The following is a 23,606-nucleotide window of genomic DNA, read 5'->3' as shown; positions in this document are numbered from 1 at the left end:
AGGGGAGGGGGGAGAGGGGAGAGGGGAGAGAAGGTGGGGAAGAGAGTGGTGGAGAAGTAGGGGCTCACCCGAGCAGTCGCTCCCGTGGTCACAGGCGCTGTAGAGGGCGCCGTTGCCGCCGTCGTCGCACTCGCCTGAGAGAGGCAAGGAGATGGTGAGATTCGCGAGCCTTTTGCAGGTTGCAAGGGCCGAGGCTCGGGTTGTACCGTCGCGAGCGTGGAAGCAAGAGTCGGTGCACTCGGAGGGCGGAGCCGACGTGGTCGCCGCGGGAGGCGGCGAGGCCGGAGGCGGAGCCGACGGGAAGCGGTGGCCGCAGTCGGCACAGTCGCTGCCGTGGTCGCAGGCGCTGCGGGCAAGGAGGTAGGCGGTTGGGTGTCTGTGGGGCCGGCTGGGAGGAGGCGAGGGGGAGGGCGGAGGGCCGGGCGGGATGGGCGGCACCTGTAGAGGGCGCCGTGCCCTCCGTCGTCACACTCGCCGTCGTTGGAGTGAAAGCACGAGTCGGTGCACTCGGAGGCCGGAAGCCCCGACGCCGCCGAGGGCGAGGCTGGGGTCAAAGGTGGAGGCGAGGCGTGAGGGCGCTCGCCGCAATCCATACAGTCGGTGCCGTGGGCGCAAGCCATATAGAGCGAGCCGTCGCCTCCGTCGTCACACTCGCCGTCGCGTGCATGCGGACAGGCGTCCGAGCACGCGGCGGCGAGCGTTCCGTCGAGGGCCGGCGGAGGCGGGACCGGGCTTGGAGGGGGAGGCGGACTGCGCTGCTCGCCGAGCAGGGTGAAGCCGTCGGGTCTGGCGAGGGGCGCCAGGGCGAAGAGGATGGACATCGTAGGGCTGAGCGGCAGGAGGCTGTGACTGGCGCCAGCGAGGAAGGACGCCTTGCGCTTAGGGGGACAGAGTTGCCGATGGAACGCACGTTTGCGCCGGAATTACTTGAAGTTCGGCGGGCTCTTCCTTCCCTCTGAAAATTTATTTTTTCTTTCTCGGGCGGCGCCACCGGTCGCCCATGGGGATGGATCGCCCGCCGATTTTCGCCGCTCCCTTCGGGCTTTAAAGAGAGAAATTCGTGCTTTCAGCAGAGCGACAAACAACACCCTGTCTGCACGTCTCGCGCGCGCGTGAACAGGGCTCCAGGCCCCAAATGACGTGTGAGTGTTAGAGTTGTTTGGTATTGCTAAAAATCTCTCCCTCAGAGCGTATGGTCTATGATTCACAAAGAAGAAAGGGTACACCTTGTACTGGGATGGCAGCTGGGCCGACAAGGTCGCAAGGCGCGCTGTCTTCCCGCTCGAGCACGACGTACGACCCCGGCCCCCTAGAGTTTTTTGTTGGCTCCTAAAAATCTCTATCTATGATTCACTAGACCCGTGAGGGGTCCCGTACCATGCGGAATCGACCCTATCAAGTGCTCAAGTGCTCAAGACCCGTGAGACCTGCTACCGACACCGGCACGCTCGGACCCGAGACATTTAGCGAGCAAACAAATCTATCACTCACAAATCATTTTGGGGATTAAGTCTTCTGTTTGTTTAAAGGACTGACCCGAAGGCCGCTGGCGCTGCCACCGCCTACCTCGCGGCGCGCTTCAGTCTGTCGCAGGAAATTGTGGAGAATGACCTCCAGACTGCCCCAAAATCACACCCAGCCCCCACCTCAGCACCCCTATTATCACTCTCCCCCCCCCCCCCCCCCCCTCACCGCCCGCTCCGGCTGATGTGGCGCACACCCTCTCCGCTGTCTCTCACAGGTGATAGGAAGGCACAGCTCTCAGTGAGAACGATGGGCTTGCCCATCCCGGAGTGGTTCGATCCCACATGAATCCGAGACGGTGATGGGAGGCGTCTCGGTGATCTCAGACCCAGTGAGGCAGTGCATCAGACTAATCCCGGATCCTGCTGAACAAGCTCCTCTTGTAGCTCGATCGGTCACACCGCCATCGCCGTCGGGGAGAGGGGGGACGACACTGCCTCGGCAGCGTGCACCTCGATCCTGTACCGTGTTTGTTATGACCCCCCCCAATGAACACACCAGTGAGGGAGGGCGAGACGATCGAGGGGTCCCGTACCATGCGGAATCGACCCTATCCAGTGCTCAAGTGCTCAAGCTCCCCGGTCCTGGGCATGAGGTTACTGACTGCACTCCAAGTGCGCACTTGGAGCACTTGGAGTGCAGTCATTAACCGCACATCCAGGGCCGGGGAGCTAAGAAGCGCACCCAGCGGGCCGGATGATTGGATGATTGGCATCGGGTGGGCGGGCGAGAGAGCCCTAGCCCTGGGGGGGGGTGCGCGTTCGCAGGGCAAGGGCCGTAAAGTAAATCACGGGTCTCCGAGGGTTGGCTCCGCGCTCCGGGTTTCCCCTAGCAGCAGACCTCCCCCTCTACTCGGAGCTATAATGGATACGAAGGCGCATTTTCTTCTCTTCTCTGTTGCTGTGGGCCGGCCGCATCCCGCTCCCGAAGAGCTTAACACCGCACCCGCACCCGGTCTCTCATGCTCCTCGGCTCAGCGGTCGACATCGTCCTCTCCTCGGTCGAGGAGCGGTACGAGCTCGGCGACATGATTGGAGTCGGCCACTTCTCGCAGGTGCACTGCGCACGGCCCGCCGGCAGCCTCGGAGAGCACTCGATCGCACTCAAAGGGATCGAGCTGTCCGTGCTGAACGACGACGAGGAGGCTCTCGCGATGCTCGTCGGCGAGTGCCGCGCGCTGCGGCTCGCCTCCGAGTGCTCCGCCCTCCAGTCGCGGGTGGTCCGCCTGCGTGAGGTGCTCGGTACGCCCTCGAGCGTCTATCTCGTGCTGGACCGTGTCGCTGGCGTCGAGCTCTTCACGCTCGTCGAGCGGCATGGAGCGCTGCCCGAGCCGTTTGTCGCGCCGCTGATGGCGCAGCTCTGCCACGCGCTCGCCGCGCTGCACTCGATCGGCGTCGTTCACTGCGACGTCAAGCCAGAGAACCTCATCATCTCGCACTACCCGGCGTCGCAGCATCATCGGCCCGGCGGGGAGGAGGGACTGGTGGGCGGGCGGAGGGCGGACAGGGAGGGGCGGGAGGCGGACGGCGAGTCGTCTCTGCCGCCGCAGCTCACGCTGATCGACTTTGGGTACGCGGCGACGCTCGCAGAGGGCGAGAGCTGCGAGGGGCTCGCTGGGTCGCCAGAGTACGCCGCGCCCGAGGTGCTCACCTGGCTCAGCCGCGACCGCCGCGGAGAGCCGTACGGCGGCCCCGCCGACGTCTGGTCGGCGGCGGTGACTGCGCACGTCCTGCTGACGGCCGAGCTGCCCTTCGAGCTGCCCGACGCGGAGGACGCAGACGAGGAGGCGCTCGCGGAGGCGGCACGCCTCACCTCCCTCTCCTTCGAGCAGCCGGAGTGGGCCCTCGCGGAGCAGGCGAGGGCGTGGGTCGCGGCCTGCATGGCGCCCAGCCAGGCCGACCGGCCGACCGCCTCGGAGGCGCGCGCGCTGCCCTGGCTGCAGAGGCACCCGGGCGACGTGACAGAGAGCGGCGGCGGCGAGGAGGGGCGGTTGAAACCTGCTCCGTGCACTCCGCCCCCGGTGGAGCTCAATGCCTCAATACCCGATGGCTGTGACGAGGCCTGACAGCGACCGTGGGGGCGATGCTGCGCCACCGCTGCGCGCGTGACGACGCGAACTCGCGTGAATGTTTCGAGCTGGTGTGTAAATAAATAAATAGAACGGACACCTCTACTAGGAGATGGGTAAAAAGGAACAGGTCCCCGCCCTTGCGATCTTTGTGCAGGGTTCTTTGTGGGTGTGGTCGGCGACTAGCCGGGGTCGTCCTCCCGATGGGGGACTAGCACTAGCCGTCTTCCACATGGTCCCTCGGGTCCCTGCTGCTCCTAATCTCTTCGTACATCCTCCTGCTGATCTCCGCAACGTCCTGCTCCCTCCCTCGTCTCGCCCTGCGCGCCTGCTCCGCCTCACCGTCGTCTGCCCTGCGTCGTCTGGCGACGGGTCCTCCATAGTCGGTCGAAGTCGCCGCCCTCCTCGTGCCTCTTCCCAACGTTCCCTCGGCGGTCGATGCCGTCTGGTCCGCCTCCGCCGTCCCCGGGTCTGACCTGCCCTCGTCTGCACTAGCTTCTGTTTCGTCATCACTGGCGCCTCTCCTCTTCTTTCTCCTCTTCTTGTATGCTTTGTACATTGCGTCGATTCCTTTTCGCGTGAGCACCACCCTGAAGCTCGCCCAGCAGCGGAACCGCTCCCTAAGTCGAAGGAGCATCATCAGTCTCACCCACTTCGCTCGCTGCCCACTGTCTCCGCTCCCTCCCGCTTGAGCTGCCGTCGCGGTCCTCGTTCGTCCCGCTGGCTGCTGGCCTGTCTGCACGTTGCCTCCGTTATCCCTCCTCCTCCGCGACTCCCTCAAGGCCGGGCGGGCCTCCTTCCACCCAGCGAAGAGCTTCCTCAGCCACTCGATGTGTTCCTCTCTCTTCATTATGCGCGCCGTAGCCTCATCATTGAGCTGTATCCACCTCTGCACCGCTCCCGTCGCCGCCTCGGCCACGACTTGCAGGTTCCTCGTGACCCCGGTGCCAAGGTCCCTTCGGCTCTTCTCCGAGAGGTCATCTACCAGTGCTGGCAACACCCCCCCGACTGCGGGGGCTAGTGTATCGTACCCGTCCTCGTCCAGCACCCTGTAGCGTGAGCCCTTCAGCGCAGCGACATGCGCCATCCTCAGCGTCTTCAGCGTATCCTTGGAGTCGGGTGCCGCCTGTGCCACTTTGCTGATCGCCGTCCCTGTCTGCGCTCGCGCTACTCTGAGGAACCATCTGGCCTGCTCCCTATTCCCCAGGCAGGCGCCGCTAAGCACGTGCGCCATTGTCGCTCTAGGCGGGTTCTCATCTTCCTCGGTCCATTGCTGCGCGGCTTTCCGCACGATCGGACACAGCGGGTCCCGCTTTAGTGCTGCCCTCCTCGCCGCGTCCCTCGCGGCCTTACAGACGAGGCAGCCCCTGAGTTCGCTCCTTGTGGCTGCGCCCGGGGTCTCCCTCCCCGCCTCTCCCCGCATGATCCTCTCGTGGTGCGTTCCGTGTGGCACCCCCGCCTGCTGCCGCACCCGCGCTCCCATGACGGTCTTTGTCACCACGTTGTGGTCATCCACGTCGGCGAAATCAATCTCGCGCTCGCCGTGCTGATCCTTGATCCGCTGGCGCTTGTCCCATTTGTGTCTCGTCGTTCCCCTGACCACATCGCTCCACAGCGGCCCTGTCACCCCTGCCGTGTGCGACCCAGCCGTGAGCCCCTCGCCGAGCCGTCCTCGCACCCACTCGTTCGTGTGGCCGCGTGTGGCGTAATAGGTCCTCCGGTCCAGTACCTCCCGCCCCCCCTCTCTGTCTGCCGTCCTCCGGCGGTCCGTGTACAGACACGGGCGCGTTCTCACTGCTTCACGGATGACGGCGGTGGCATCCTCAATCTCGCTGGCCCCCATGTATGCCGTCGCCGCGGCGTCGGCATAGGCGTTGCCAGCGCACCCCGCGTGGCTCGGTACCCACAGGAACGTGACGGATTCGAGCTGGGCGCGATATCTGCATATCCCCTCTAACTGAGCCCCTCGATCCCACTCCCGGAGCCCCTCGAGAGAGCCTTTTCGGTACGCCGCCTCGATCTGCTGTAGCGCGGGCTTGCAGTCGCTCAAGACGAGGCACCTCCTGTCCGCCGCATCCTCCGCCGTTGCCATCTTACGCAGGTAAGCCAGCACCGCGTACATTTCCGCGTCTATCACCTGCCAGTCGTCCGGCAGTCTGCCGCCCCACAGCCCCTGCCCAAACGCGAGCCGCAGCTCATCGTCCCCCCCTTCGAGCTGTCCAGATCCCTCGACGGGTCTCCCGAATCGGGCCGGCCCTTCGTACACCCCGTACGACACAACTGGTTGCGGCACGAACCTATCCCCCACCCACTTATTCGGCGTGTCTCTCCCTCCATCCGTCGCAGCGAGGTGCGTGAATGGCCGCGCTCTGTGCAGCGCGAGGCATATCCTGGCCACCTCCGCATTGAGCTCACGGCCCTTCCCCGAGCCGAGCGGCTCTTTATCCTTGCCCATCATGACCTGCGTCCCGTTTCTGTCGGACAGCGCCCGTGTCCCGACCTCAAATTCGTCCCACCGCAGTAGGAAGCGCGTAAGCGGATCCTCCTGGAGTTCGGCGTCTCTTACCCACGCGCCGTGCCTCGGGGGCGGGCCCTCCATCTCTCCTAGCCCCGGCACTACCCCTCCCACCTCATCGCGTGTCGCCAGCTGCGGTCTCGCTACTCCGCTCGGCGGCTCTTGCTCTTTTAGCTCGCACGGCTGCCGGTATCCGAGCGCCTCCTCACTCGCACTCGCCATCTGTTCCGCCACGTCGCCGGCGTCACTCCCTCTCTTGACCGCTACGACTATACCGTCGTGCTGCAACGACAGCACTGCGTGGCCGTTGCGCGCGGCCCAACGCACCTTCGCCCTTCGGCTGATACTCTCCGCCTCCTGAAAGGCGAACGATTTGACTGTGCGTTCCGGGTGCCCCTTCCCTGGCTTGTGGTGCGCAAGCCAATCCGTGACAAAGCGGGTCATTCCCGTCCTCTCCTCCAGGCTGTTGCTCAGCCAGAGCGTGCCCTCGGCTTGCGCCTGAAGGTACGCCCCAAAGTCAAAGGAGCCTCCGCCCTCTAGTGCTACCCTTGTCTGCTTCAGTTTGCCCTTGTCCAACCCCCACCTCTCCGCCCACGTCGCCACATTCCCGTCCATGTCGATCGAGGCGAAGAGCGTCTTCACCCGCGCACGTCTCTCCCGCCGCCCCTCTCCCTGGAACAAGGCCGCCCCCATGCTGCTTAGGATTTCCTCCCTGTTGCTCAGGAATTGCTTTGTCACGCCGCTCCCCGGCCCCACCATCTGCACTCGCGCTCGCGGGTGCGCCGCAGCATCATCAAAGTCGTGGAACGGGCCGAGGGCCAGCGTCCGGAGTCGGCGTGGCAGCGCAAACGGATCGACGTCACGGTCCGGCGGTACCGCGTATTCCCTCGACGTGCTCACAAGCCCTGCGTCGACCAGCGCCGCCCCCATATGTCCGTACCAGTATCTCACGACGACGGTCGCCCATCGCGCTCCGGCCCGTCTACACGCCTTCCCAAGCAGCTTCTGTATCATCTCCCGCTCCGTGCCACGATACGGCACCCCGTGCTTATCAACGGGCACCACGTTGGCCTCTGGCCTGGCGGCGTAGGCCTCTAGCGCGCTCGCGTCGATCGCGCATCGCAATGTCGATGTTACGTGCCGCGTCCATCCCTCCCGCTTCCACTCCTCCCTAACTTCTCGTTGTTTTTCTGGGTTGAGCATGTCGTCCCGCGCTCTCTCGAGCCGGCGGTGTGCCTCCCTCAGCCGCGCCCCGTCGCACCCTGGCCTACCCAGCCTCTTGTACGCCTCGTCATAAAGCGTCCCCACCGCCCCGGGCTCGCCCATCGTGTGCCTATCCCGCGTGAGCATCGGTCCGTCGGCAGGCGTAGCTGGTGTGTGTATGTGTATCTACACCTAATATGTGTTCTATGCAGAGCAGTATCTAGAGTACTGTACGGCTTGCGTGCGCTACGAAGGGTGATCTGCTTGTGAGCTGTGCCTCTTGAAGGTCCCGTGAATGAGACTACGCTTTTGGGGGGTTTCACTCTTCGCGCGACGTGTTGTGTGAAAATCACCGTGTGTGTCAAGTGAAAGTGTGTCTGTGTCACATAGCTTACCCCGACTTACACATGTCACACCGCAGTCCCCGCACAACTCGCGATGACACACTGCACCCAAATACTCGTTGCGAAGCGGAGCGAGACGAATCATGCCACTAGCACGACTTACAGCACAAAATAAGCAAAAACCAAGCGCCATCTCGCCCTCTTTGCAGGGGGGGCTGCGGTCAGAGCGAGTAGGTGACGGAGCAGGTGAAGAGGCGGCAGCGCATTTCCTTGCCGTAGAGGCGCCACTCGCCCGGCGCGTCGACCCGCTCGAGCACGACCGTCGCAAAGGGCGGAAGCGTGTAGCCGGGCCCGCTCCTGCTGCGCAGCCCCTCCCCGGGGGCATCCTGGATGAGCGAGTGGAAGCCGCGCGCGTCGGCGCGCCGGTTGACGAAGCGGACAACCTCGGACGCGTGCACCTGGCGGGAGGGGGAGAGGCGCCGTGCGAGGTGCAGGGGCGGGGGTCGACCCTGGGCGGACCCTCTCTTTCCGGCACACGTCCCTTGCTCACCGGCGTCTCACTCTCGTCGTTGTGGATCAGGAACCCCTCGCCCGAGCCGAGCGCGTACCGCGACGCCTCCTCGGCGTTGACAAAGGAGCGCGTCCGTAGCGTGAGCCCGGCCTTCGCCTTCCTCCGCAGCAGCGCGCCTACGGCAAGGCCCCGAGAGAGCTCCGAGGAGGCGCGGCGCCGCCTCTGCCCTCCGCAGCAGCCCCGCCCCACGCAGCGTCCTCCTCTAGCAGGCATCCGGGCCCGGTCCCCCACGCCTCGGGCGGCAGCGAGAGGGGAGAGTAGAGGTGCGGCGGCGCGGGGCCGGACTGGCGCAGCGCCGCCGCCGCCAGTGCGTCGCACACGGCCCACACAGACGCCGGAAAGGGCACCGGGCGGCCCAGCGCCACCGGCAGCCTGTATCGCGGCCGGCCCGCAAACGTCTTGATCCGGCTGAGGGAGCGGCTCATCGCGGCGCCCGAGGTCATCAGCAGCGTGACCACCTCTGCGTGCTGCCTGCTCCAGCCGGCCACGGTAACCCGCCACTCGATGTCGCCCGCGTTGGCCGAGAGGCACGCGTCGACCGACCGCTCTCCGCCCGCGCCGAAGAACTCGGCGCAAAAGTCGAGGTGCTCGGAGCCCCACGCCTCGCCCGTCAGCAGCTGGTAGAGCCGAAAGTCCTCCGTCTGCAGTGCGACGTACTCGTCCCGCCACCCGGCTCGCACGCTCGAGCGCGGGCAGCCGAGCTGCCGCTCGAGCGCCTCGGCGGTGCCGAGGGCGCGGAGGCGGTTGTACGGCGTGCCGGGCGGCGGCAAGGGCGAGGGCTTGCGCCGCCGCAGCAGCAGGGCCGCCGCGCCGCTCGCCGCAGCGCGCAGCCTGGCGCAGCAGCAGCACGCGCGCGCCAAGTCGATGGCTGGCGCCTGCTGCAGGAGGTGCATGAGGACCTCGTCGTCGAGGAGGTCGAGCAGGGCCGCCGGCGAGGAGGGAACGGCGAGGCGGCGGCGGGGCGCGGCGCGCTTGGCCATCTGTGTTCGTGTGTGGTGAGGCGCGTGCGGAAGCGCGTGACTTTGCAACCGACACCGCCTTCGACCCTCGCACGGCTGGCACCCGTGGCGCGGGGCTCGTTCTTCGGAAAGACCAGGATAGCTCTCCAGGCAAACTTATAGCTGACACGCGCGCCCCGTCGAGCTTACGGCGGGCGGGCGGCGCGCTGCGGTCGCACGCCTACCCAAGTCATACATATGTGATATGCCACGGCGTGCGATCTAGATTCAGCACACGCGCTTCTGCTCGCAAACACTCATCCAATGAATTGTCGTCACCCATGAGTGCGAGTTTAGGGCTAGCGGCTGGCCGCTAGCCTGTGAAGAGGGTGGCGTCCATAGACAGCTCACAAGACCCCACACACGCACGGTCTTGTCCGTGCCTTGCGGCCGGCGACGAGATTAGAGGCGGAGCAAGCCTGCTCTACTCGAGTAGTGACTAGTCTCACACGTTACTGTCTGTGTTTGTGTGCTGTTGTTTGAGCCCTTGGCACCGGCGTCCGTGTGAGAGAGAGATTTTTAGCAATACCAAACAACTCTAACACTCACACGTCATTTGGGGCCTGTGGAGCCCTGTTCACGCGCGCGCAAACACAAAACAACTCTCTCTCGCGCGCGCGAGAGACGTGCAGACAGGGTTGCCAGGTGATGTTTGTTCCGTGTGTGCTTTGGGGGGGGCGAGAGGGGGGCGTGGCCCTGAGTGATGTGTACGCCCACTCAGGGACAGGGTGTGTGGCAGCCAGCTGGCTGTGTGTCTTGTGAGCCTGTTTGTGTCTGTGTGTCGCTCGTGCGTGTCGTCATCATCTGTCCCGCGTCCACCCATACGCATACCGCGTTGGGCACGACACTGGCGCTGATTTGGTTTCGAACGCTGTTTTCTTTGTCTGTGCGTGCCGCGTTGGTGTCCAGTCCGAGCCTGACTGTTCTTCACCTTCCTCCCTATGTATGTTGGTAGGGAGGTGATGAGGAGTCAGTTATGCGCGGCGGGCGGTTAGACGTTACGGGGCGAATCGAACGTTCGGAGGCTTCGGAGGTGCGGAGCGTGTCTCATTGCGTCAGGCTCACGACCGACACCCACCGGAGACCTAACCTAACTGCCCAAGACGGGCTCTGGCACGGTCGAGACGCTGCCGACGCTCTTGGGCCGCCGCAGCTGGCCGACTCGTTTGGCTACAATGGTGGCTGCCATGACAACAACTTGCGGCCCCGTCTACTTTATTGATTGAGTTGCCCTGCACCGCGCGCGACGCTTTGTTTGCCGCCGCTGCCAACGCCGCCTCGTGCCACGTGGCCGCGAGCAGCCGCGGCGGCGGCGGCAGCTCAGCGTGCAGCGGCGCAGTGGCAGTAAGTAAAGTCGAAGTAAAGGAAGCGGCGCACGATGAGCAGGACGACGCGGAGGGTGGGCGCCGGGATTGGGATGAGGACCCGCTCGGGTTCGACACCAACCCGATGCTGCTCCGCGCCATGTGCATCACAGGCAGCCCGTGCCTTTTGGTGTTAAGAATCACTGAAAAAAGAAAACACGAGCGCGCTGGCGGCAGCACTCCCAACGACATCGAACGACATCGGGTTCAGGCGCAGCCGATGGCCGAACCGCCTCGCCAAGACCCCGACATCGCCTCGCGTGTGCTGTCGGGCATCTACGAGCTCGCCTGCTCGTCGGGGCGCGGCGAGCCCATGCCCCGCGCCGTGGCCGACCTCCTCGAGCAGCGGGGCGTGCAGCCCGCCGACGCGCGCGCCGAGAACTGGAAGCGGGTGCGTCAGCTGCAGACCGTCTCCGCCGGCGCGACGCCGCTCGGCGAAGCGCTGGGTGCGCTCGACAGGCTCGTTGCGTCCCTCGGCATCGACGACGCATCCGAAGCGTTGGTCGGCCTCCGGGTGGAGCTGCGCATGCAGGCGGGGCCTGCCACCGCAGCCGGCCCAGCCGCTGCTGCGCATAACTCTCGCGACCCCGCCCCGCGCCGTCCAGGTCGTGCTGGAGCACCTGCGCGCGACGCCCGCCAGCTGGAGGGAGGGCAAGCGCGCCCTCGACCGCCACTTCTCCCGCCCGCGCTTCAAGGCGGAGAAGTCGTGCGTGAGGCTCCTCACCGACGCGCTCGAGAGCGCGTGCAAGGGGGAGGTGCCGCGTCCTCCGCAGCGGAGGGTGTGCAGCGTGGCGCACCGCGTGCGACGCGACGCGGGCGCGGCCCTCCCTCCCGTGTCCCCCCCGCAGGTTGCAAAGGCAGCCCCTCTCCTCCAGCGGCACTCGGCCGAGCACCTGCAGGCCCTCGCACCACCCCCGCCTTGCGACCGCACGCCCCACGCCTCGCACCACCGGCCTCGCACCACCGGCCTCGCACCATCCGCGTCACCCCTCCCCCCACCCTCCCCTCCCCCTCCTCTCCGCCGCCTCTCCCCTCCCCTGGCCCGCCCGCCCGCCCACCACGCCACCGCCCTCCCGCCTCCCCTCCTCCTCCCTCCTCCCCTCCTCCTCCCTCCTCCTCCTCCTCCGCAGGGCATGATCGACGAGTACCTCTCCGACCACGTCCGCCCTCTCCTGCCTCACCCTCGGCTGATCAGCATCGAGCTCGGAGAGGGCGAGGACTGCGCCGACAAGGACCGCGCCGACAAGGAGGGTGCCGACGAGGACCGCGCCGACGAGGACCGCGCCGAGGACCGCGCCGACGAGGAGGGCGCCGACGAGGGCGAGGCGGCCCGCCCGCCACAGGAGGCGCCGACGGTGCGCGGGGCGCGCGCGCAAGCACGCGCACGCGCGGCCCCTGCGGAGGCGGAGGAGGCGGTCGCGGACGCGGACGCGGACGCGGCGGCGGAGGCGGAGGCGGAGGCGGGCCCATCTGACGGCGGGCGGGCGGGGCGGGGTGCAGGGCGGGGTGCGGGGCAGCGAAGTGTGGAGGAGCTGTCGATGGCGGACCTGGACCGGATCGAGGCGGAGAAGCTGGCCAAGGCAGCGGAGCTGCGCGCGGCGGCGCTGAGGGAGGAGCAGGAGGCGGAGGCGGCGAAGGCGGCAAAGGCGCGCATCCTCCAGCAGCAGAGGCAGGCGGAGCGGAGGGCGGAGGCGGCCGAGGCGGAGAGGGTGGCGGCCGAGGCGGCGGCAGCCAAGGCAGCCAGGGCGGCCAGGGCGGCCAGGGCGGCGGCGGCCGCCGCAGCCGCTGCAGCCGCCGCCGACCGAGCCTGGGACTCGGGGGCGGAGGAGGAGGTGGGGGAGGAGGAGGCGCAGAGTGGGAGTGCGGCCGAGCTCGCGCGCGGCACCGCCCGGCTGGCGCGCGGCGTCGTGGACCCGCTGCCCGCCGCCCTCTCCGAGGCGACGGCGCTGGGGAAGCGGAAGGCGGGCGCGGCGGCGGGCGGTGCGGCGGCGGGCGGTGCGGCGGCGGGCGGTGCGGCGGCTGGCCGCCCAGAGACGGGCCGAGGGGGCGGCGGCTCGTCGTCTGCTGCGGACCCGGTGCACAGCACGCGGCGCGGGAAGAGCATCCCTTGGAACGAGTCGGGCGACCGGATCGAGGACGAGATCGAGGCGAGATGCAGCCGAGATGCAGCCGAGATACAGGGCGAGATCGAGGCCGCCCCTCCCGCGCCGCCCCCGCCGCCCCTCCTTTGCCCTCTTCTCCCCTTCCCACCTCCCTCCGCCCCTCCTCCCTCCGCCCCTCCTCCCTCCGCCCCTCTCCCTCGCCTCTGGCTGAGCGGTGGCGCGCACCCGCGCGCAGGACTCGGACGGCGATGACTCTGGCGGACCCGGACCCGCCGTCGCCAAGCAGGCCCGCACGGGCGGCAAGCAGCCGCAGTCCAAGTGCGGCCGGCTGCGGTGGACGTCGGAGGAGGTGGAGCAGCTCAAGCGGGGGTACCAAAAGTACGGCGAGGGACGCTGGGCAGACATCCTACGCGAGTTCAAGTTCCACAAGCACCGCACGAATGCGCGCCGACCCGTCCCACCCTCCCCGCCGCCCGCCCGCCCGCCCGCCCCCCGCCCGCCTCCCTCCCGCTTGCCGCGCCGCGCCGCATGGGAGTCATTGACGCGCGCCCGACGACGCCACGCCGCCAGGTCCACCTCAAGGACAAGTGGAGGAACCTGAACAAGTAAGGCTGCAGTGCGAGGGGCGCCGGCTCCGACTCGAGCTGCTGCTGTCAGAGCCTCCCTCCCCTCCCTCCACGGGGCGGGGCTCCCCCTGGCTCGTGTGCGGCGTTAGTTGCCGCCGGAAGGCCGGCCAGGGTCGCTAGTGTCCCGCCCGACCTACAGGCTTGCTCTCTTTGGACCACGCTCTGGCCACGCCTTCGCCCACGCGGAGGGGCTAGAGGAGACCAGCGCGTCCACACAGCGGGCTAGACCTAGAGCAGGATCCGCGAGCGAGAGTGTCCCATACTTCCGACTTTATACAGTAGTAGCTGTTGCGGAGGAGACACACACATCACACATGTGTGTTCATTTTCATGGAATGCGAGCCGGCAACCCGTCGCAAGAAAATGTAAAGATAATTATGGAGAACCAGGTGAAAAAATTCTTTTTCGAGGTCAACCCGTCATGCGGCAGGTGGCTTGCTTTGGCTCGCTGCCACCGCGGTGGGTCACCAAGAGCTTCTCCGCGTGCGGCGTCATCACCGCGCGACGCGCTCGCCACGCCTCACCCGGGCAAAAGGAATTATCGCGCGCCGCCGCCGCCCGCCTCGCCTTGCCTACCCCTGCGCCAGCGCCTGCGCCTCGCCTTGCAGCCGCGCACGCGCACACGCACGCGCTCACGCCGCTCGCGTTCGCTACCGCGAAGCAACCCCCACCCGAGTTTCGATCCGGGAGCCAAAAGGTCCCCGCTCGAACCGCGAACGGCTCAACCACCGCCGCTGGCGGTTCTTGCAAAGGCATTCAGGGGGAGGTCAAAGCGGGAGAAGGCGGCACGGCGGCGGCGGCGCGGCCCCCCCCCATCCCCACGCCTCCGGGTCGTGCGTACCGCCTCCGGGCGTGAGTGTCCCCCCAGCGTCTGCTCCAGCAGTCGCTCCGGTAATCAGGCCGAGAGTACCAGGGAGGAGGGGAGAAGAGCCCAGGGTGGGGAGAGGAGAAGAGCCTAGGGAGGGGGGAGGAGAAGAGCCCAAGGCGGCCTCCCTCTCCTCCCCTCCCACCGGGCCTCCCTCTCCCTCTCCTCCCACCGGGCCTCCCTCTCCCCCTCCTCCCGCCAAGCACCGACAGTCTCGAGGGGCCAGCCGCTGGAAGGGGCAAGCCAGCGGCACGAGGGCTTCAGCCACACAACTACCATGGGAACGCGACCCACACAAAGCACCAAAGTTAGGCATACCCCCCGGCGCAGTGTCCCCCGCTATGTGTCGCCGTTTGTCGGGGCACGCTATCCTGTGCAGTCAGGGCAAGTGGGGGCGGGGTGGACAGCCCAGCGCAGATGCACTGGGATCTCTCTGCCCAGTCCGGGGGTGCGTCGAACCTTCCATCACCCTGTCGGAAGCGGCGTGCCGGTGGAGGCACGTCCGGGTTTTGGAAGTAAAGATATATTACTTTTTTTATGGAGAACCAGCTCGATCGAGCGCGTCTGGAGTTGCTTCCCCCAGGATTAGTCTTCTCTGCCTGCGGGAACTCTCTCTCGGCCGAGTGGGGGGGGCGGGGGGCTAGAGGGCAGACAAAATCCACCAGTGTGGGATTTCGCGCAATCGCTTCCCTATCATTGAAAGTAGCAGCCCGCGCGGTTTGTCCGCCCGAAAATTTGGTCGCGCGTTCGCCCTCCATGCATGTCGGCCGGTGCCGGCCCCTCGACCATCCACGTGCCTCCCCTGCCGGACAAGCTTCGGGCCGAGCCACGGCAGGAGGAAATCGGGCCGGGCAGGCCGTACGCGAACGCGGCCGCCTTCAGTGCCGATCACGCCCGATGGGAGCAGGAGCGAGACGCCCGCAGGAAGCTGATGGCAGAGCGCCTAAAGGCACAGAAAAAGGTCCATGAGCAGAGCCGAGACCGCACTGCACGCCAGCGGCCGCCCGACGACGGCGACCGGCGAGAGAAGCAGAGACAGCAGCAGCATAGCTCAGCGCGCTCGCAGTCTTTCAAGACGCCGACAATCCAACTCTTCTTTCAGCTGGCCAACCTCACCTGGTTGGTGCTGAATTCCTCGGCCAGCGGAGTCAGGGAGCGTCTTTTGAGTGCGTGGGAGAAGGTGCTCGGGAGACGGCCGCCCCCGTCAGCGACCATCCAGTACAGCGTACGGGAGCCACCGTCAACGCTCGGCGGCAAGATTCCTGTCGATATGCAGCAGGTTCAGCGGGAGAATGCGCAACGTATTGTCAAGCTACAGGAGATGGGAGCCAAGAAGGCCGATCTCGATCGGCATTTCATCGACGAGGTATTTATACGAGGCCTCTTTGGCAGAGGAGCGAGAATGTATCTCGAAGAAGACCACCGGTCGGACGAAATCCGCGTGAGGTGCTACGACGGCCACTGGAAACGGGAGGGATCATTTCTCGAGTTCACTGGGAGGGGATGCGTCAAGTTCAGCAACGGAGAGTTCCATGACGGGGAGTTCGTCGATGGACATTTGGTGCAGGGAGTTCGGGTGTTTCTCTTGAATGGACGAGAGGAGATCGTCAAGGTCAACCGTCGCGATGTTGCATGGAGGACATACATGGAGCAGGGACAGCCAATGATGGCCAGGTTGACAGAGACGAGTGACCGCATCACTCATGAGTCTGAGGCAATGCAGAACTGGTTTGAAGAGCAACGACGAGTCCCAGGCAGCTATTTCTGCATCATCATGGGGGGAATTCATCAACGACCAGGCACCTTGGTCCTCACGGACGACCTCTTGCGTGAGTGGCGCGCCAGTTGGGGGTACCAAACCTTCTGCAAGGAGAACAAATGGCCGTTGCGGTGTGTGTCAGAAGACGTGTACAGGAGACTCGATGCGGATCTGATCCGAAAGAACAACATTACGTGTGAGGGATTCCCGCAGCTGCCCTTCCAGTTCGCGTACGACTCGCTTCTGGACCGCATGTGCCGTAGCCATGAGCGGGACTCAGAGCTCAGGGCCATGCTCAGAGGCTGCAGCCACTATTCGTTCACTCGCAAGGATTTAGAAGAGAGAGAGCAGGCCCGAGAGGAACAGATCGAGGAGCTGAATTCACAAATTGAGGATCTGAGTGCGTCGATACTATCTGACCTGCGACGAGAAGTCGATGCAATGTCGCCGTACGAGGTGCTAATGAATGCACCACAACCTTGGAGTGAATTTTCACCGGAAGAATGGCTCGACATGCACAGGTTGAGACCGCAAGAGCATCGGTTGGCTGCGGTGCGTGTTAGGATTGCGGAATTACGGGCTTTGAATTGGAATACGGAATTATCTCAATTGGAAAAGCCACGTACGGAATTGGATTCAAGGGCGGCTTTGGAACACGGAATCACGGACTTTGAGATCCGAAGGTCGGAGCGGGGGCTGCGGTGCGTGTCAGAAGACCTCTTCCGATCGCTCAGTGTTGAAGAGATCAAAGAAGGTGACGTAGCTTGTGACGGATTCCCACAGCTGCCCTACCAATATGCGTACGACGCGCTCCTTCAACGGTTCTTCAACGGTCATGCTCGCGTTGCCGAGCTCAAAGAGCTACTCAAAGCGAAAGACGAGAAAGAGTGGAAGAAAAATATGCTCGAACGTTCTATGGAGCATATTTTCGACCCTCCACAGATTAGGGAGTTGAAGGCTCAGATCCGGTCTGATCTATGTCGAGTGATCAATGCAATGTCGCCGTACGAGGTGCTAATGAATGCACCGTTCCACGAGACACCCGCCACGAGCGATTTGTTAGATTGCGATCTCAAGTACGACGCAGATACTCTTGAGCACTTCAGCTCACCTTTCGGTTACGAAGGCCCGGAGTGTTCCTTTACCTCTCTTTTCTGATTTGACTACTGATCTCTTGATCTATTCTAGACGTGCCACATCACTAGACACGCCACGCCCCCGGGGCGGGTCCGGCGCCCAAGGGGCGCCGGCCAATTGCTCTAGTGACTCTGAAAAGCTCGCATGTACCTCCTGCGAGCGCTGTGATCGCCAGGAGACAGGCTCCAACTTAACGGCGGCATGGAGACGTGATGCCTCCATGCCGCCGTCGCGTCGAAATCGACATGTGAGTCGATCTTTGGCCCGCCAGAGGTACATGCGGCGTTTTGGGCGACAAACAACAGCGCTGCGACCGCGAAGTGGCGGTGGACATGCTCCCATGTTGCCGACGCGGCGCCGGAGTGGCCGGCGCTGCTCGCCACGACCACGACGGCTACTCTGATACTCCGGGCTCTCTTCCTACGCTCCTACCCGAGACGGTCGCATTCTTCCACGTCTCGCTCACGCTGAGAAAAATTCTGAAACGGCGTGCAGCAGAGTCACCGACGAGTCGGTCCGCGTGACTCCTCGTGTCCCGCACCGTTCTCACACATCCATAAACTCACTTTGGCCTCACTGAAGCAAGCCCTCAATCCTGAATCCTCAGATTTTAGATTAGGACGCTGTCGACCCTCTAGCTGGGGCTGCGGCTGAGATTACCTAAGCACGGCATTCGGGGCCATGATGTCGGTTCCCCACCATTTTTCTGAAACCCAGAAATCTGATCCGTGTTCCGATAGTTCCGATGGTGCCCGTGTTCCGATGGAAAAATGTATGCAGGAAGTGGAACCGAAAGATGGGGGGGGGGGGGGGTACGAGAAGAAAAAAAGCTGTGCGCGGAATCTTCCAAAGACACAGGTACTAAGATACATGTCGATCGTTCTGCTGGGCGCTCTGCTGGGCTCTCCTCCCTCTCCTCCCGCTCAGGCTGCGAAGGGCGCTGGTGGTCGCGCGGGCGTCACAGGGTCGCTTCTCTCCCCGGGCGTCACCGGGTCGTTTGTCTCCCCGGGCCGTCTCACCAGCTCGGTCGGCGCGTGCAAGTTCAAGAAGGGATCGTCGGGCCAGGTCTCGTCTGGCTATGAGTATGTCATTGATGAGTTTTGGGGCCTGAGCGGCGTGGATCGGTGCAAGGCCAAATGCACGAACAATTCTCTTTGCCTGGGTATCCAGACTACCGCCCTCCGAGAACGCGCGAAAATCCGCTGCGTTCTCTACGACGCTCTGCCAGACGCCACTCTGCGCATCGACTCGTTTGGATGCTGGGCCCGCCAAATGCCGCCTCAAACGCTGCAGGCCAGTGCCAGTCTGTCCTCGCCAGCACCACCTTCAGCACCGCCGTCACAACCGCCCTCTCCGCAAACGCCGCCGCCACCGTCGCCTCCGCATACGTTGCCGCCGCCACCGTCGCCTCCGCAATCGCCGCCGCCAACGTCCCCTCCGCAGTCGCCGCCGCCAACGTCCCCTCCGCAATCGCCGCCGCCGCCGTCGCCTCCGCAGTCGCCGCCGCCGCCATCGTCGCCTCCTCAGTCGCCGCCGCCGCCACCGTCCCCTCCGCAAACCTTCTTGGACTTCCTTCTTCGCCCCACCGTCGACTCCGCGTGGACTTCCTTCTTCGCCCCATCTGTCGCCGAGGCCCCACCTCCGCCATACCTCCCCCCCTCGTCGCCACTGCCGCCATCATCGCCGCAGGCGCAGCCTCCCGACGTGCCGCCGCCGCACCCTCCTCCCGCCCCGCAGCAGCCACCCTTCGATCCTCCCGCCCCGCCCCGCCCGCCCCTCTCGCCCGTGCCGCCATCATCGCCGCAGCCTCCCGACGTGCCGCCACCGCGCCCTCCTCCCGCCCCGCCACCCCCGCCGCAGCCTCCTGGCCTGCCACCGCACCCTCCATCCGCCCCCCCGCCGCCGCCGCCCCCACCCTCGCCGCCATCCTTCGGGGGATGGGAGCCGTTGCCGCCGCCGCCGCCGCCGCCCCCACCCTCGCCGCCATCCTTCTGGCTGAACAGTTTGGCAACTGCGTTGACTTCCTTCTTCGCCCCATCTGTCGCCGAGGCCCCACCTCCGCCATACCTCCCCCCCTCGTCGCCCCTGCCGCCATCATCGCCGCCCGTGCCGCCATCATCGCCGCCCGTGCCGCCATCATCGCCGCAGCCTCCCGACGTGCCGCCGCCGCACCCTCCTCCCGCCCCGCCACCCCCGCCGCCTCCTGGCCTGCCACCGCACCCTCCATCCGCCCCCCCGCCGCCGCCGCCCCCACCCTCGCCGCCATCCTTCTGGGGATGGGAGCCGTTGCCGCCGCCGCCGCCGCCGCCTCCGCCGCCGCCGCCCGCGCACCCACCCTCCCCGCATCCACTCCGTCCGCCCTCCCAACCGCCATCAAGTTCCCCGCCGCCGCAGAGCCCGCCGCTGCCCTCTGCCCCGCCCCCGCCGCCTCCGCCGGTGTCGCCCCCTCCGCCGTACACCATTCCTTCGCCCAGCCCCTCGCCGCCGCCTCCCGAGCCGCCGCAGCCCCCGCCCGCGCCGCCCGCTCCGCTGGGGGCTCTTTCTCCACCCTCGCCGCCAGCGCGCCCTCCTCGCCGCCAGCCCTTCCAACCCCCGCCGCCAACGACCGCACCGAGCGGCTCATGGAGCAGCTGGCTCCCATGGAGCAGGACAGGGGCAGCTGCCACCCCGCCGCCAGCCGCCACCCCGCCGCCAGCCGCCACTCCGCCGGCAGCTACCGCCCCGCAGGCAGCGTCCGGCTATGCATACGGCGGTGCCGCCGGCGGGCCTGGCGCTGCTGGTCCCGCCTCGCTAGAGCTTGAGCGGGTGCGACAGCTGGCGACGGCGCAGCTTCTGGCCTTGCCGGCGAAGCTGATGGGGGCCCACCGGCGGGTGAGGGAGGCCGAGATCGCGCTGTACAAGGCGGACTTGCTGCCGGCGTGGCTCCCGAACTGGGCGTCGCGCCTGCAGCTCGCGGCTGGGGCGCTGACAGCGGCGGAACAGGAGGTGATGGCCGTCGAGGCGCAGCTGGCGGGCAAGGCCGAGGCGGTTGTGGCGGCGGCCGCAGCCGCGTCGCAGCCGCTCCCGAAGCTGCCTCCCGCCCCGGCGCCGGCAGTCCCTCTTGGGAGCATTGCAGACCCAATTGCGGCGTTCGACGCGAAGCGCGCCGTGCTCGCCGTAGCGATGGTCGCCACAGCGCTCGCCACGGCGGAGGAGGCGGCGGCGGAGAAGGCGCTTCTGGCGGCGGAGGCCAAGGCCGCGGCCTCCTCCCCGCCTTCCGTCGCCCTCGAGATTGAGGTGGCGAAGGCCTTGGGGCGCGAGAGGGCGGCGGGTGTGGCGGTGCTCGCCCCGCCGCAGGCCGGCGTCAAGGCTGCACACAGCATCTCTTCACACCTTAGCTGTGAACAGGCGCTCGCCGCCGAGGCAGCCTTCATGACCGCCGAGGCAGCAGTGAACGCCGCGTTGCCAACCTACGAGGTGGCAGTGCGGACCCGAGCCACGGCGGCCGCACAGCCGCCGTCGCCATCGGCTCCACTGCCACCGCCACTCCCACCGGCACCTCCGGTGGCGCCACCCACGCCACTGCCACCTACACTGCCGCCGGCACTGGCACCGCCAACGACCGCACCGAGCGGCTCATGGAGCTGGCTCCCATGGAGCAGGACAGGGGCAGCTGCCGCCCCGCCGCCAGCCGCCACCCCGCCGGCAGCTACCACACTCCCACCACCGTCCCCGCTTGGAGGCGCGCCAACACCTCCGCCTCCAGGCGAGCCAACACCTCCGCCGCCTCCAATCCCGCCGGGGGTACCGCCTCCACCTCCGCCTCCTGGTGCAAACGTCCTGTCGAACCGAAACAACGTTGCCGTGATGAATGCAAATCTCTGCGCAATGGGCCTCAAAACGTACTGCTACGGCGGGTAGGCTTGTTGGTGTAGAGCGGGGAGCAGCGGGCGACACACGCAGCTCGCAGGTTCGGCTCTCTGTCTGGGGTCTGAGTCGCAGGTGGACCGGGGTGGGTCCCCCATTTTCGATCTTCCTCTTGGTTTTTGCCCCATGGTTTGCCCCGTCTCTCTCTGTGTGTATGTATGTACAACGCGGCGTATCTTTTTTTTTCGGCGAGAGGGTCGTGTGTGGAGAGAGGTCGTGGAGTTACGTGGCTCAGGCTGGGTTCACAGCGATTGTAGGAAAATTGGGGGAACACTTGACGGTCGCGGCCTTCCGACTCGCGCCTTCGCCTCACTGGCACTATTGTAGCCCTGGCCGGTGCGCGTGCGAAGTTGAAGTTCCGGAGTGAAAATTCGAACGCGTTCTCTCACGGTGACCAAAAAATGTCCACCTCAGAGGCACCTCCGGAGGCAGGCCGCTGCACGCCGGCGACACAGCTCCAGCTGTCGAACTGACCCGCAGCTCCTCTCAGAGCGGGAACTGTGACGAAAGTTGACTGAGGCGGTTGTCAGGAATCATCATACGGATCACATGGTGGCTCTCTCATGACGGGAGACCGCCCGACCACTCCTGGGTGGCACTGCCACCGGTGTCGCTCGACGTCCTGTCGACAGCGTGCCGACAGCGACACAGACCATGTGGGACGCGTCGAGTATCGACCTCTACTGCTTACCCAGCCTTCGAGTGTACCCTGGCTATGGTCCCACACCTACTGGTGTCCATCTCAGAGACCGCAGGAGGTCATGAGGGTCGATGGGAGTGCCAACCCCACAATGCCTAAAAAAACCCAGCCCAGTAGTTGTGATATAGTTCATACGGTAATATGTGACAGGAGGTAAGGTAGGTAAAGCCGTACACCGAGAGACTGCCCGTACGTTACAGACTTGCGTATACACATCAACACATGACGAAAAATGCAGAGAGTAGAGATGTTTATCTTGCAAGGCGGAAGTGCATCTCACAGCCACGGCTTCCACCCGTGGTACGTGCGGCCCAGCACGTTCGGATCGGTGGCAAGCTCGAGCAGCACGTCAACCTATGGCGAGGGGGCTAGCCAGGTCAGCGTGTGCGTGGCGGGGGGCGGTAGCGAGGCCCGCAGCGCGCCTGCTGCTCCGGGGTCAGAGCGGTGGCGGGCAGTTGGCGGCGCAAGCTGTCTGCCGGTCCGCGTACAATCTCGACCAGCCGGTCGAAGGTGGCGGGCTTGGCGGCCACCGGGTTCAGCCGCAGCTCAGCCTCGGTGATGTGGGCGGCGTTACCTCCGCTCAGCTTGGACACCACTGAGGCCAGCCGGTTGCGCGCCCACGCCGCGTCCCTGTCGCCGTCGGCGGCGCCGCCGCCCTCGCTCGCCACCACCGTCGACGCCTGGCTCTCACCTTCGGACGGCTCGAGCACGCTCGCCAGCTGCGCCTCGCCCAGCTTGCGCGCCTGCCGAAAACGGCGTTGGGTGGGGCGCTGGGCGAGGCGAGAGCGGGCGTAGGAGGGATAGGAGGGAGGGGCCGGGTGGGGTGGCGTGGCGGCGAGGCGACGAGCGAGGCGACGAGCGAGTGTGCGCGCCTGCTTCGCCCAATCGACGTTCGGCTCGGAGACAAACACGTCCATCACGCGCAGGAGCTCGTCGCGCTGGGCTCGCAGCGTGCGCAGCACGAGCACCATGTGCCCCTTGAGCAGCACGCCCGAGTCGAGCGGCCGGAGGAAGGAGGTGAGCTGGCGAGTGAGCCGCACGCCCATCAGCTCCGGCTGTGGCAGCTGGTGGGTCGCCGAGCCAAACGCGTGGCCAAAGTCGATGCCGACGACGCGGCCGCTCGCCTCCTCCACCATGAAGTTCTAGTTCACATGTGACAGGTACAGGTAAGGACTAGGGTGACCCACCACTAGAAGCAGAAGGTACAGCCGCACCTCGAGGTGGCGGTCTCCGATGCCGAGGAGGTGCCCGACGACGGTCACCACGGCGAGGGAGCGCGCAAAGCAGGAGCGGGTCGCGAGGAACGACTCGGCTCCTGCAGAGGAGGGAGGAGGAGGGAGGAGGAGGGGGGTGGTGGTGTGTGGGGGGGGGGGGGGGGGGAGAGGGGGTGAGGCGAGCCGAGCGTGGATGTCGACGTGCGGGAGGTTTAGGTTGCGGCATCTCGTGTGGGAGCGCGCACCGACGGAGAGCGACTCGATGCCGCGCGAGAGGAGGTCGGCCGGCAACAGAGCGTGCGCATCAGCGAGGTGCTGCTCCGCGTCTCTCCGGCTGCAGCTGGCCCACCTCGGCAGCTGGCCTTTGCTGGCCAAGGGGTAGGCGGCGGCGAACTTGGTCGCCGCCATACTGATCGGATCTTGCCCACCCCGGTGCTTCACCCTTGCAACCTTCTCGATCAGCTTGCCGAGCGGCTGCGTGCCGTCCATCCACTCGATGAAGCCGACCCGCTCGTTGAGCGGCAGCACGCTGTACGTCCGCATCGCCAGGCCGCGCGTCGCGCACTGTCCGTCGGCTGCGAGCACCGTGTTGACCACCGCAAAGATCTGCTGGATGCGCTGGTCTTGCCGCAGGTCCTCGCCGCCCTTGATCAGGTAGCGCCGCTCGCGCTGGTCCGAGCAGTAGACGGTCAGCCGCTTGGGCTTGCGGA

At 66.1% G+C, this 23,606-nt stretch overlaps 5 protein-coding genes across 5 annotated transcripts; 3 read left to right on the top strand and 2 right to left on the bottom strand.

The window, feature by feature from the left end:
* Window positions 1-2,740: 2,740 nt before the first annotated feature.
* EMIHUDRAFT_54250 (hypothetical protein) lies at window positions 2,741-3,490 on the top strand (the record flags this gene model as incomplete). The annotated part of the gene is made up of 2 exons (XM_005792870.1): window positions 2,741-2,970; window positions 3,031-3,490. Coding segments are annotated over 2 exons (690 nt in total), but the record flags the coding sequence as incomplete, so codon positions are not given.
* A 4,385-nt stretch (window positions 3,491-7,875) lies between these two features.
* On the bottom strand, window positions 7,876-9,118 carry EMIHUDRAFT_222581 (hypothetical protein; the record flags this gene model as incomplete). The annotated part of the gene is made up of 3 exons (XM_005792869.1): window positions 7,876-8,112; window positions 8,205-8,325; window positions 8,415-9,118. 3 exons carry the CDS (start codon window positions 9,116-9,118, stop codon window positions 7,876-7,878), a joined length of 1,062 nt encoding a protein of 353 aa, XP_005792926.1.
* Window positions 9,119-10,199: 1,081 nt separating this feature from the next.
* EMIHUDRAFT_454208 (hypothetical protein) lies at window positions 10,200-11,992 on the top strand (the record flags this gene model as incomplete). Its single annotated transcript, XM_005792868.1, has 6 exons — window positions 10,200-10,256; window positions 10,451-10,717; window positions 10,799-11,101; window positions 11,193-11,342; window positions 11,436-11,486; window positions 11,718-11,992. Coding segments are annotated over 6 exons (1,101 nt in total), but the record flags the coding sequence as incomplete, so codon positions are not given.
* A 5,954-nt stretch (window positions 11,993-17,946) lies between these two features.
* Window positions 17,947-21,455, top strand: EMIHUDRAFT_222578 (hypothetical protein; the record flags this gene model as incomplete). Its single annotated transcript, XM_005792867.1, has 4 exons — window positions 17,947-18,373; window positions 19,871-20,394; window positions 20,464-20,538; window positions 21,333-21,455. The coding sequence occupies 4 exons, from the start codon at window positions 17,947-17,949 to the stop codon at window positions 21,453-21,455; spliced, it is 1,149 nt and encodes a 382-aa protein (XP_005792924.1).
* Window positions 21,456-22,569: 1,114 nt separating this feature from the next.
* EMIHUDRAFT_45581 (hypothetical protein) lies at window positions 22,570-22,995 on the bottom strand (the record flags this gene model as incomplete). The annotated part of the gene is made up of 2 exons (XM_005792866.1): window positions 22,570-22,824; window positions 22,897-22,995. Coding segments are annotated over 2 exons (354 nt in total), but the record flags the coding sequence as incomplete, so codon positions are not given.
* Window positions 22,996-23,606: the final 611 nt, after the last annotated feature.

The sequence above is a fragment of the Emiliania huxleyi genome (genome assembly GCF_000372725.1).
Source record: "Emiliania huxleyi CCMP1516 unplaced genomic scaffold EMIHUscaffold_104, whole genome shotgun sequence".
NCBI classification, from domain to species: Eukaryota; Haptophyta; order Isochrysidales; family Noelaerhabdaceae; genus Emiliania; species Emiliania huxleyi.
The sequence above is the reverse complement of the archived record's forward strand: the minus strand, read 5'-3'. Positions and strand labels throughout refer to the sequence as shown.